Source organism: Alosa sapidissima, chromosome 16 (genome assembly GCF_018492685.1).
Source record: "Alosa sapidissima isolate fAloSap1 chromosome 16, fAloSap1.pri, whole genome shotgun sequence".
Classification (NCBI taxonomy): Eukaryota; Metazoa; Chordata; class Actinopteri; order Clupeiformes; family Clupeidae; genus Alosa; species Alosa sapidissima.
Window position 1 is genome coordinate 32,691,792 of NC_055972.1, and position 13,282 is coordinate 32,705,073.

Here is a 13,282-nt window from a genome sequence, read left to right on the forward strand (position 1 = left end):
AATCTCCTCCGAAAACGTATTATTAATGTAGTCCTATGCATGAATGATTGCAACTCTTAGATAAAACTATTCTTTTTTGTTCTTCCAGAACTGTAAGTTCTTTGACCATATTGCATGTTATCTATGGAGAGGTCTGAAACTCAGAGATCAGTGGATAAAGACAGCATGTCATTGTTTACGGTGTAATTATGCACATAATGTTTTCTTAGGTTGTCTAGTATTGCTTGTAGATACTCACTCCCTGCCCATGTTGGTTCCATTGGCTCTATAAATGACTGAAAACTTGAAAATTCAATGTAACCATGTAATATTCAAAGTCTAATGCATTTGATAATAAAAGAGTAGTGGAACCATGGCTTGACATGTTATTGTACAATTCTGTATCATTGAATATTCACATAAGGTAGATTGACTGTTTACATTGTATTAAAATATTTGATATTATCAATAATGCATGGAGAGGATGATAAATCAACTATGTGCTGTTTGTATTTCATTTATTGTGGTCCTTTGTAGGCCACTGGTTACACAAACACTGCTGTAAAGGTATGGTGAACCTCACTGGTACACTACAAAGACAATAAAGAATGCCTTACATATCATATCTCCAAATAGTTGTCAGTCCTCCATATTAAGGCACATGGGATTGAGGAAGGCATTGTCAGCGTCATAGTTTGCTCTGTGTATTTTGCAGTCTCCAGATAGTCCTTACTCCTTTGTCAATTCTGTTGAGGTCCTCAAACACTTCTGCATCGCCCGTTACAGCAAAGCCCTTCAGCAGGGGTTCTAGCACAGTAACTGGAATGCTAAAATTCAAGTGTGGATATGTCACTTCAGCTGTAAAATCACGTGTGTTGCTGGACACAAGACCTGGAAGAAGATAAAGATAATAATTCCCACTCATTCTCAAGTCCCCCATCAAAATGCAAGTCACATTAGTGTAATGCATTAATGAATCAGGCAAAGAGTTAATGTGTCAATGAACGCTAAACACTAACAAATTTCATCATATCTAAGTAGAGTAAATGCATGTGGACCAGAGAATGTGTTACCACATTGCCATCTGCTGTTCAGACATGGAACTGGGATGGAACTACCAAACAAGCGAGTAAATACACAGGGAAAAAGGCCAGACTGAAACATACTGTAGGTGGACCACTCTATATTGTGGACTATGATGTGCCTCACCAAGGAGCTCTCCTGTGTCTGCACGCACTACGGCTCCACCGCTGGCTCCTGCCTGCACTGCACATGTAGTCTGGAGCATCACAGGCCGGGACTTATGGGTCACCACCCTGGAAAGGATCCCTGAGGTCATGGACGGCCCACAGATCCCACCGAAAACACCATAAGCAATGGCGATGACATCTTCACCTATGACATGCAAGGGTAAGAAAAGGGAAAACTTTACAGTTTACTTTATAAGTGTGGAACTGCAAGACCGCTAGTTCAAATGTAATGATTGCAGTTTTAGAAACTAAGAGGATCAGATAGAAATTGAAGATTACCTGGTTGGAAAAAAGAGGCAAACTGTGGAACAAATTCATATGGGGGGTCAGTTTTGAGCTGAACCACAGCAATATCGTAGGGAGAGGATGCTTCAGTGGAGAACACCACATCGCCCATCATAGTGTGAAATCTGGTGGGGGGGGATCCACAACCTTTATCAGTGGGTTATTATAAACACCTTGTTATTAGTTAGTAGGCTATTTTTGTTGGTAGTAATAGTTGTTGTGTAGTAATAGTGGTAAAGTGCAGTTCTTGCTTTCCACAAAGAACACTCACCTTCCATCCACATAGAATTTCACTTTAACCACAGATTTCCCATCCACCACATGCCTGCATGTCAAAATCAAACGATGTTTATAGAGTATCCCTGATCCCCAAAACTGGCCACTCTGCACCAGTGCCACTGTTGGATTTTTGACTAGACTTTCAGAAGACAGTAGGCCTAGTTGATGCTCATTATTGGAAATATTTCCAACACATTGCTGGATCGCCTGGTTTACCATGGCCGACTGTTGTATGTTTCTGAGTATGGCATGAAGAGAGCATACAAGAGTCAACCCAATCCAGTCGCTGGACTTCCAGCATAAAGGAGCCACAATTAGGCCAACGAGGTAAACATGTCTTCCGTCTTCTACAAAAACTCCGCCACCTTCGGTTCCAGGTAAACAGCGCGCATCAGTGAGGATGACTACGTTGTCCTCTCCGTAAAGGTTGCTCACAATGCCTTTGCTCAGGGTGCTCATAAAGAGGTCGGGGCATTGAGAGCCAAACGGAGAACCACAGGCTATGACCGTGCACCCTTTCTTCAAAGAACCACTTCTGACATGAGGAATGGTGTTGCTGCGATTCCAGTATGGCACTGTTAATACCGCAAACCAAGACAAAACGTCAAAGTTTCTGACTTCAGAATCCTCGCTCTCTATTAAACTCCACTTGTCGGTTTCTCTAAATACACTTCGGAATGCTGAGCGAAACTCTGGACAATTGACTAAAATTAAAAGTTCAGCATTATGGCTCGATACGGGCCTCTCTCTGACACAAGACAGAGCTGAACATTCATTCATTCCAACATTTGGTTCATGATATCGCACGCGTATGTCAAGATTACGACTACTGCTGCCTGGCAAAATAAAGCTTTTGTTAGAAGAAAACCAATTTTCCTTCTCCAGGAACCTAAACAGAACCCCACTACAGAGCACTATCCCTGTACGACTTATAATAGTACCGCTGCAACTCAAACGCTTTCCTGTATCTAAACTATGCACTGAGATAATACAGCACGCATTCTCAACAGATTGCATGACCTTCAGTGTTCTAGTGTAACACTAGTTACAGTGTCATTAATGTTGTTACAGTTGCTAGTCTGTATCAGTTTCCCGTCGCAAACCAAAGATGCCACATAGAAGCAAATTTTCAACAGACACGTTGTAAAGCCACAATGGTCCTGTAGGTTACTTTGAAATAAAGCACATCAAAAGTTTCCTTAAGTTATTCTTCCTAATATGTCTAAGCGTCAGCGTCTCTACTTTTCCACAGCCTGCACCGACGAGTGGTTTCTTCCGGTATCACATTGGACACGTGGTGTGAGTGAAGGTGTCCTATTGGCTTGTTTTCAAGGCTGTCCCAAGTTTAATTTGGGGCATGTTCAAAACCAAAACGATTTTCTCTGTTTTGCTAAGATTTCCGGTTTGAACTAAATGTTTGGCAGCAACGGTGTGCAATGTGCAATATGCGTTTGAGGTAGTTTTCTCTTTGTTATTGTAGGAATGGGCGAGTGCCTAGCCTGACGTAGTACTCAATTCTAGTCCGAATTTAGTCGAACTTCCCCAAGTATCCGTCCTCAAATTTTGTGGGCGGGGCTAAATTCGTCTGGCTTCCAGGCTAGTGCATGCCACTAAAAATCTGCAATCATTGGCCAGTCAGTGTTGGTGGCCCAAATAACACTGTCAAAATATAAGCCTCTCTACAAAGTTGCCAATAGGTTAGGCCTACAGTAGATCTTGTAAGGCTGAAATAGTGTGCCAGTAGCTGTATAAATTTAGCCCCCAGTTTGCTCCTATTGCGTTCGTTTTGGGTTTATTGGTTTTGTGTTCCCTGTCAAAAATGGCTGCTGCATTATTATGCTATAAATATCCATAATCATACTTTAGTCTAATGTTGTAATAGACCTTTGCATCCTCTTAAATACTTTTGAATATTACAAGTTTTGAACTTCAATCTGCTATTCATGGTCTGCAGGCCTCATTGACCTGAGCTCATGTCAGAGGGGGAAAGATTCTATTCACCCCTTGCAGACACGTGACTTAAGTCACGTGACGGCTCCATGCTGGACGGCAAAAAGATGGGAGACGGATGGCAAATTACATTATGTCATAAAGATTATGATGAACTGAACACCATTACTATAACATCTTTGTAGTTCAATGTATTGCTGTTTGGGGTCTGATAGTCAAAGAAGATGCCAGTGGTGTTGTTAGATGAAATGGGTCATGATCGCAAATGTAAAGTTATTAAAACTGGTGGTAACAGCAAGGGGAGATAACGTTACGTTAGGCTACTGTAATTAACATTATGGTAAATGAACACCCATAAGTATTTCTGGACTAAAATATTGCAAAGCGATTTGGTTACTTTATTTGTCTTGCTTTTATCAGTTGTAACATAATCAAAACGTTAAGAATGTCATATCAGAACATGAAATAATAACTAGCTGCCACACTTAGAAGCTAACTATTCTAGCTAACGTTTATCGTAGCTCATAGTGCTAGGGCAAATGTAACTCGTCAGTTTGTACGTTGCCCAGCGAATAAACTTACTTCTTACATGTCTTAAGTTAAAGAATTGAAAGAAATAGGAAATGTAAAAAAAACTTGAACGGTATTATCTGTTTACATTCAGATCTTGCCAAAGACTTTGCCTAAGTGCTATCTGCCGTCCTGTTCAGAGTCTATGGTTGCTATAGCAACCGCTGCTGTGCTTCATACACTGAGGAGATAAGCATGCAATTGTGGTTGAAATACTCCCGAAACACAAAGAAAACAAACCAAAATATATCTATGCAAGAACATGGGATGTTGTTGTATTCCAAACAATAAGCCAACAGTCGTGGAAGGGCATTACTACGGTTAAATCTCACTATAATCGCCTAGCTGTGCGATATGTCCCATTACAACCCATTGATTTGATTCGTGTTCTTGCCGTCCACTAGGCTATTTTGCTGTGGCGCGAACAAAACGTGACGTCACTTGCAAGGGGTGAATTGGGGAAAGGTTTCCGCTGGGGGCTGGCGTAGAAGCAAAAAGGGGGAATGTGGGTGTGTGTGAATGTAGGCAACAAGCACACATACAGTCCATCTAATCAATAGACTCAATTTTATACACTGACCATGGTCTCACCCATTCATTTCTAATAGTCGATCATTTTGACCGGGAATTCACATGGGTGTTTAACAGTTAAATAAAACACCCAAATTGTTATGGAAATGATCAACATTTGTTTTGTGTGTTCAGATGCCGTCTGTGAACAGTCATGGAGCATCTTGATAGTCAGAGTAAATAACAATAATTTTGTGAGAAAAAAGTAAATTGGTGAAATGTAACCATAACACAACAGGAGGGTTAAGATAGACAATGTTGGCACATTTAGAATTCCTCAGGTTTGTTAAAAACTTTAAAATGCATGCTGTTTACACTGCTAATCTATGCAATGTCAGCTGCCAGCAATGCCACCATCAACTTCAAGGCAGCACTGCCATACCTAACCCTAACCCTTGCCTAACCCCAGTGTCTTCCAAGCAGCGCTGCCTTGAAGTCGACGGCGTGAGCCCAAAAGACCATATATCGTCAACTTCAGCAATTTGTTTGAACGTCATGCTCATAAGCCTATGTTGAATATTGAACTCGAAATGTTTAGTTACCGCTCTAGATGCAAATCACATTTTGTAGACCTACAAGCCAAGGAATTTCTCTCGGCTGTCTTCAGATTAAGGATGGTCCTTTTACTACTTCTTAGTTCCATAATCCAAGGTGATTAAAGCCTATTTCATGTTGTTTTACCCTGTGAACTTTATAAACTTTCATATTTTCATAGCCCACTGTCTTTGATGTGACTGTCACACACCATAAACTAGGCTATATTTCTTTCTTTCATGTGGTCTTTCATTATTTCATACTGTCTTTATTGTGATAAGCTTACATAGGGTATTTCATGGGGTTCAACGACTTCTATTACTTCCATAGTCTTGTTTAACAGGCTACAGTATAGTTGGCAACCACATAATGTCCACAGGGAACACTCAGGGATCTCCCTCAGCTGGCATTTAGGAACTTGTATTGTTTGTTAAGCATTGAGCACCTCCATTGTTAGTGAACATGCTCTGAATGTGTATTCCATTGTGATCCACCTCACCTCTGAAAGTTACCACACAGCTGCAGCTGCATCAAATCAGGCAATTATGAAAGAAAAAGTAAGCCTCAGCTTATTTAGTCAAGGGTTAAACATTTATTGTTTGTGTACTCTCATATCTGAACTGCATACCAAAAGCAGTTGATAGTCAAAAAGTACTCAATAAATTAACATCATCATCATTTTGCCTATGGAAGTTCAGACATGGTTTTATAGTGTACAGTAACCATTTCTTGCCAAAAATGATATTTAAATATAAATATAAAAAGAAATCTTGCATCATAAACAAATAAATAGAATACGTTAATCAAATACTAATGAGAACTGCTTGGCATTTACAGCACCTGGAACCAGGTAACACTTAACTGTTTGTCCTGAGTCCTTTCTAGATCACTAGAATAAAATGAGGTCGCATTTTAGCATTGCCAGACACAGAATATATGTCAGCATATTAAGTTTAGGCCTCATCTCTATATTCTTGTCACTGACCGGTTGTATTTTTAGAAGCGTGTGGCTTTCAGTGGCCTTATTGAATGAAGTCTTATTTACATAATGAGTAAATAAAATCTTACTAAGCCTATATTGTTCCGTGTCATAACAATAAATAGAAATAAATATTACATTATTGTGTAATATATTACACCTAATACACTGTGATGCTATTTCAAACAATTAATTCGAGCTAATGATAGTACAAGTAGATATCAAGATATTTCAAGCACTTTGTAAAATACATATTTTGAAGGCACGGTAATTGTCTTTGGCAGGGTGAGTGATGTGCAGGCAGTCATAATAGGCACAAAGGAAAATAAACTACACAGAATGTGAGAGACATGTCTCCCTGTAACTCTATATGAATACCTAAAAATAACTCCAGCCATGTAAACTGCCTTGATGTGATTATTTGTTTTACCCTGTAAATAGACAATGACATTGATGGCTGCATACTCCAGAGAGTTGTAGTTCTGAACTGCATGTTGGTTGTTCTGCTCAGAAACTGCCATAGGCTATATACATCCATTGTTAAAACTTTTGCGTACATTAATAAATTTGAAAATGTTTTAGGTAGGGGCTTCTCCATAGTCAGAAAAATAATAAATTACAGATGCTACAACAGATGCTATAAACTAAATTAGATCAGGTAACATCAATCAATGTACTGAGAAAGCCATCTGAAGCCTTCACCATAACCCTGTCTCTTCAGCACACTGCACATAAACACCTCCATTGGCCTCAAGTTCAGTTCTTTCAAGTTCACCTTTCCCTGTAGAGACACAGACCATCAGTAATGTGAACACAGTTTCCTTTATATAATACGTAATACTCACATTTATTCAGATACAATAGCATGTGGGCATCTAGAAAGCACTGTCGTAAATCATGAATGACTTCTTACCTTTCCAGTTGTGTGGCCATAAAGGCCAAACATTCCTATTAATGCATCTTCACTTATAGCCTCTGGGCGATCGATTTTATTCCCCAAAATGAGTATTGGGACATTTGAGATGGTCTCGTCAGTTAAAAGGGCCTGCCAATGTAGTGATAAGATCATTTACATTTAATTACAGAATCCACATCATTCTACCACACACAGAGTAACAAGATGATAATTTCTTGTGAGCATTCTTGTCAAGAACTACTATTGTATAAGCAAAAAATGTGTAATGATTACAGAATACTGTTATTAGAAATAATAGTGAAATGAATAACCTTACATCAAGTTCAATTTTAGCTTCAACTAGGCGCTCATGGTCAGCACAGTCCACAAGATAGACAATTCCATTAATGGCTGGTAGGTAATTCTTCCACACTCGTCTTGCTGGGGGACATAAATATAGATTTTAAAAAATCATATCCTAGAGTAAAAGAAAGTAAAATAATGCTACCATTTCACAGTTTTCTAAGTCCATTACAACATAATCCCCCCATGAACCTATCCAATGTTCCTATCCAATACATACTACTTAACATTTAACATTATCCTGCTCTGTGTTACCGATTTCAACCAGTATTCCGAAATGTACATTTCATGCTCACAACAGCAATAATTTGCTCGTTAATTACGGTCGCCTGGAAGAAAAATGTTATTAATGTGTGTGTCTGTCCATCTGTGTGTGTGTGTCCGCTCACATAATTTAAAAAGTACTGGTCCGATTTACTGGTCACCATATCTCAGTCGTCCTCTATGATTATATGGAAGCATGATGGCATATAATCACATTATAATCAATCTCATATCAAATGCATCTCAGATGAAAAAGTTATCACATATTCATGAACTGGTAGTGTGTTTAAAAAAGACGCGAGTTAGCAAAAGTTAGGAAAGGTTTAAAAGATTGCCATTATGCAACACTGATAATGTCAATTCTGAATGTGAAACAAATGTGAAGATGTTACCCAATATGGGGCGAATTGAGCCCCTATTTGGATGGATGATGATACATATCCTGAACTTGTGTTGCATGCATTTGTTTTATTCTTGTTTCAGATATACACATGAGAGATTTTAAATTCCTAGCGTTATATAGGAGATTTTCCACAGCGGCAAATGAACAACCAAGCCTATTTACCATTAAAAACATAATCACCAACAAAGCAACCTTTGTGGGAGAAAACACCAACAGAACAGCCTTTGATAGTATTTCACTGTGTGTGCACTTCCACTGAAATAACATCAAGTCACAGAAACATCCACATACACAGAGATCAACCATATTTACCTTGTGCATGGCCACCCAGATCAAATGTTGTGAATGTCATCCCAGCAATAGTCAACTCTTCTGAGGCTATGACAACAGTACAATTAAGATCAAATATATTGATGTCATTTAAGTTGTCTTTTTACTATGTTGGCTTAGTGCAGAAACCACTTACTCGGATGTAGAGTTGGGACATGCTGGCCAAGTCGATCATCCTTAAGCATGTGCAATAATGTTGTTTTCCCTGCATTATCCAAACCAAGGAATACAAGCTTCCCAGTCTTTTTGTAGAGACCTAAATAATATGAAATATAAAGTTACTGTCAATTTGTCTACATAACACATAACAACCCCTAATGTTATTATAGGTAATGCAGACTTCACAGAAGAGGACAAACATTTATAACAGACATTAATGTACAGGTTTACCAAGCAACTGTAGAACATTGCTGAATCCTCTATAGAGCCAATCAAGTATAAAAGACATTTCTGTTGCTGGTACCTGAAAAGAACAGACACATGTTTACGCACCACTTACTTGCAGCGATTCAATACTTCAGATAAAAACTAGGTTGTGAAATGAGGGATGGAGTCCATAGTCCTTTGGCTAATGTAACAAATGTACCATGTATTTTTGTCATAGATACTTGGCCTATGAATAGTCAGATGCCCAAGGACAGAAACTAATGGCATTTTCCAAAAAATCTTTTTATGAAAAATTACTAACACCTTGTGTCAGTTTATTTACAGCAAGAGATATGTCGCAATACAGAATGAACCAAAGGCTCAGGTTTAAAACGTTTTGCATGACTTAGCCCACGGATTATGCTCTGAGTAGGCCTTTGCTTCTTGACCACTGGTGTGTTGCCCTAGTGCTTGTCAAATGCAAATGAGAAATATAATTTATAACGCAGAGAGCGATTGACTTTCTTTGTGAATGATTATGCATGCCGGTGAACAGTCTCGTTGGTCTCGCAACTTACTATTTTTATAGACAAGTTGTGGTTGCTTGACATTGGACACCGAGGGGATATATAGCCTACACAGACACAACTGTCACTCAATAGCCAGAGGCTCCCTTGCTTTGGAAGAAGTCAATGTCACAAATACAGAAATGTTTTCTCCTCTTTAATTTATCCAACTTAACAGTAGGCCTAACTGTTGAACACTTCATTGCGACCTTGAGTTGCCTGGTAGCATACACAAAACAAGAAAGTCATAATAATTAAACTAGGCTACAAGAAACTCACTAAAGTTAAAGTGTGTAGGCTATGCTTGACGGCAGCTCATTGCAGTTAGTTACAAATGATGTTATCAAAGACAGCATAGTGCAGCTCGTTTAGCAAGTAGTTCTGAAAACAAGGGGTTGTCCGTGCTGTTATATCTGTGTCACTACTGGAAACGGTGGAAATAGAATTGAATAATTGAAAATGACAAAATCCCTGCATAAGGTCATTTGAGCGACTGAAATAAGTTAGACTGTTCGCATGGGCATTCGTATACTAAAATCCTAAATATAACGGGCTGTCTGTCGTGTGGCTAGTTGAACCTCTTGTTGCGACTGGTCTACAACATTTATCAAAGAAAATAAGCTTCGTTTCCGTAGCCTACCTGGGTCTACCGGACTAGCCAGAAAACACCGTCCGAAATTCAGTCAGCCTCTTCGGTCAAGTCCGAATTTGACGTTCAACCGGAATTGCGTAACAGGGAGGTCCAGACTGAGCCAAGTTGACGCGAGCCTGCACAAAAAGTTGCGAGTGGTTTAAGTGTTAATGAGCTTACAGACTTAATTTATTTATATTTAAATTGTGAAATTACTCAGCGTTGTTACGGTGTTGCAGAAGCTGTATCCCAATGCATATGAGGGGTGGATGAGAGACGGTCAATATTTCTGGCAGTCAGACGCAGCAATAGAATGATGTAGAATACTGGAGCCACGGGTTTTGTAAACAGTTTTGTGCGCGCTTAACTAGAATTCTCCAATAACGTCACATCTGTCAAAAGAATTCAATTCTTTTGCCGACACATTTAAAATACAAATAACTTAAAACTCTCAGTGAAACCTACTGTACTTCCGTGATTATTATAAGTAGCCTAATTGGGGGAGGGAAAAAAACGTTGCAAGGAACATGCCTGATAGGCATATAAAACACTTTAAGCCTCTTAAATTGAACTTTACTGTATTTATTCAGATATAGTTGTGCTCATAAGCTGACGTAGCTGGCAGAATTTGTGAAATAGCCGATTGACCGTGATTTGGAAAATACGACTGATCTTGTAGAAGACCTTTCTTTATAAGATTAGATTCAACATTGTCATTGTACAGAGTACAAGTAAGACAACGAAATGCAGTTTGCGTCTAACCAGAAGGGCAAAAAAGCAGAAAAGTGCAATGTAATATACAAAGTATAGACAGGTGGTACATAGACAGGTCAATAAATATAGTGCAGTGTAGACAGTAGTGTACAGTTGGTTTACAGAAGGTGGTTTAGAGTAATATAAATTAATATGCAGTGTATTAGCAGTTACCTTATAAAAGCAGAATAAATATGGCTATGTCATATAAACAATGTATGAACAACATGTCCAGATATGTGCAATGTAGTAGTAGTAACATTATAGTAGAGAAAGAATAATATAGATACAAGAATAGATATATGTGTCACCAGATTAGTATAGTAGTCGTAAGGCTGCCTGTGACCAGACAGCAATATAGGTTTTAACCTGAGTACTTAAGATCAATGGCAGTAGGCAGTGTAACTAATCAGTGAGGCAAAGGGGCTCAAAATCTTATTACAAATTTATTAAATATAGACATGTCAAGTCAATCACAATTCACAGTTAAAATATACAACAAACACTGTAATAAAACAAGGAGAAACCACAGCCAGCCACCAGCAGCGCCAGATGCCCCACAGCAGTTCCCACAGTCAGCACAGCAGTAGACAAGCAAGTAAGCAGACGAGTAAGTGGCTTCTGTGTTCACCCGGCCTAGCCTAGCCTAGCCAAGCAGTCACTCGCACGGCAATCCACAAGTGTTCCTAGAGCTCGATACCGTCCCGTAATTCTTCCACAGATCGTAGGCTACTCAGCTCTCCACCCCAATCACCAGCAGCGATGCCATCGCTCCGCTGAAATGAACGAGACAGTACGAAGCAGACTACCAAGATACTAATACACATTATGTTGCTTGAGGCAAAAAGGAGGTACTCACATTGCCGACCAAATCTGCCACCCGGAGTATAGCTTGTGCGTTGGGAACTGCTCTGCTGTGTGTCCGGCTGGGTAGGCCACCTCTGGCTCAACCGCTGTGCCTTGTGCAGTTCTTCGCCTGACTTGTTCCTCCTATACTCTGCGCCTGTTGACCCTGCAAATATAGGGAGACAAACATTCCCACACACCTGTTCCCCCTCATTAAATTAAGCAGCCTCCTTCCTATAGGTTTGAGTCCTTGAGTTTATTAATTGTCAGTTCATGATTTGGAACAGCTGTGACGAGAGTATCAAAGTCCACACGTGAAAGCAAAACAAACACACAGCACACAAGACACAAATAAGTGCATTAAACACTACAAACGTGAATACATGATATTTTGCACTGTGACATATGCAGTGCATTAACAGAAAGAAGGCAAGGAGGCATCGGGCAGGAGCAGGGTATGGGGGTGGGTTGGGTTGGGTTGGGGGCTTAGTTGGTTGGCTGTCACCGGGATGCAGAGCTCAAGTTCAGTAGGGTGACAGCTGCAGGAAAGAAGCTTCCTCTGAACCTACTGGTTTGGGTGCGGAGAGACCTGTAATGCCTCCCGGGTGGGGTGAACAGTCTGTGGTTGGGGTCAGAACAGTCTTTGATGATGCTGCGCACCTTACGCAAGCATCGCTTGCCCTGATGGCCTCGATGGAGGGGAATGAGGAACCGGTGATGCGTTGGTAAATTTTCACCACCCTCTGCAGTGCTTTTCGGTCGTAGCCAGAGCAGTTGGCACACCAAACTGTGACACAATTGGTGAGGATGCCCTCAATGGTGCAGTGATACAATCTGAGGAGACAGGTGGACCTTCTTTAGTCTCCTCAGAAAAAAAGAGACACTGGTGAGCCTTCTTGATCAGGGTAGAGGTGTTGAGGGTCCAAGAGAGGTCCTCAGAGATGTGGACACCCAGAAACTTGAAGCTGGTGACACGCTCCACCTCAGTCCTGATGAGAATGGGGGTGTGTGTGCTAGCTTTAGACTTCCTGAACTCCACAATGAGCTCTTTGGCCTTCTTGATGTTGAGAGCCAGGTTGTGGTCAGTCCACCACAATGTTAGGTGCTGGACCTCCTCCCTGTAGGCCGTCTCATTGTTGTTGATGATGAGACTAATCACTGCAAACTTGACAATGGTGCTAGAGCCATGTACAGGTGTGCAGTCGTAGGTGAAGAGGGAGTAGAGGAGAGGGCTCAGCACACATCCCTGTGGTACGCTGGTGTTCAGGGTGATGGTTGAGGAGGCGTGATTATATAACCTAACAGACTGAGGTCTGTTAGTTAGGAAGTCCAGAATCCAGTTACAGAGGGAGGTATTGATGCCCAGTTCACTGAGTTTGGTGATCAGTTTGGAGGGGATGATGGTGTTGAATGCTGAACTAAAATCAATGAACAGCATTATCACATACAGTTGCTATTGTCAAGGTGGG

The 13,282-nt window shown here is 40.3% G+C and overlaps 2 protein-coding genes across 2 annotated transcripts; both read right to left on the reverse strand.

Annotated features, from left to right (window-relative positions):
* Window positions 1-480: 480 nt before the first annotated feature.
* On the reverse strand, window positions 481-3,099 carry tysnd1 (trypsin like peroxisomal matrix peptidase 1). The gene is made up of 4 exons (XM_042066049.1): window positions 1,786-3,099; window positions 1,509-1,639; window positions 1,189-1,374; window positions 481-870 (listed from the first exon to the last, which is right to left on the reverse strand). The coding sequence occupies exons 1-4, from the start codon at window positions 2,808-2,810 to the stop codon at window positions 668-670; spliced, it is 1,545 nt and encodes a 514-aa protein (XP_041921983.1). The 5' UTR covers window positions 2,811-3,099; the 3' UTR covers window positions 481-667.
* Window positions 3,100-5,986: 2,887 nt separating this feature from the next.
* Window positions 5,987-10,552, reverse strand: sar1ab (secretion associated, Ras related GTPase 1Ab). Its single transcript, XM_042066098.1, has 8 exons — window positions 10,444-10,552; window positions 10,224-10,351; window positions 9,042-9,114; window positions 8,788-8,907; window positions 8,634-8,699; window positions 7,629-7,732; window positions 7,310-7,441; window positions 5,987-7,177 (listed from the first exon to the last, which is right to left on the reverse strand). Exons 3-8 carry the CDS (start codon window positions 9,097-9,099, stop codon window positions 7,061-7,063), a joined length of 597 nt encoding a protein of 198 aa, XP_041922032.1. The 5' UTR covers window positions 9,100-9,114; window positions 10,224-10,351; window positions 10,444-10,552; the 3' UTR covers window positions 5,987-7,060.
* Between the last annotated feature and the right edge of the window lie 2,730 nt (window positions 10,553-13,282).

What these genes read in the sequence shown, in the direction of transcription:
- sar1ab (XM_042066098.1), bottom strand. Translation starts at nt 9,099, where the DNA reads ATGTCTTTTATACTTGATTGGCTCTATAGAGGATTCAGCAATGTTCTA. An exon ending in CAATGTTCTACAGTTGCTTG is followed by an intron (nt 8,908 to 9,041) that starts GTAAACCTGTAC and finishes CATATTATTTAG; the next exon opens with GTCTCTACAAAAAGACTGGG. An exon ending in ATGGCCACACAACTGGAAAG is followed by an intron (nt 7,178 to 7,309) that starts GTAAGAAGTCAT and finishes GTGTCTCTACAG; the next exon opens with GGAAAGGTGAACTTGAAAGA.
- tysnd1 (XM_042066049.1), bottom strand. Translation starts at nt 2,810, where the DNA reads ATGCAATCTGTTGAGAATGCGTGCTGTATTATCTCAGTGCATAGTTTA. An exon ending in TGCCTCTTTTTTCCAACCAG is followed by an intron (nt 1,375 to 1,508) that starts GTAATCTTCAAT and finishes TGCATGTCATAG; the next exon opens with GTGAAGATGTCATCGCCATT. An exon ending in AGACACAGGAGAGCTCCTTG is followed by an intron (nt 871 to 1,188) that starts GTGAGGCACATC and finishes ATCTTCTTCCAG; the next exon opens with GTCTTGTGTCCAGCAACACA.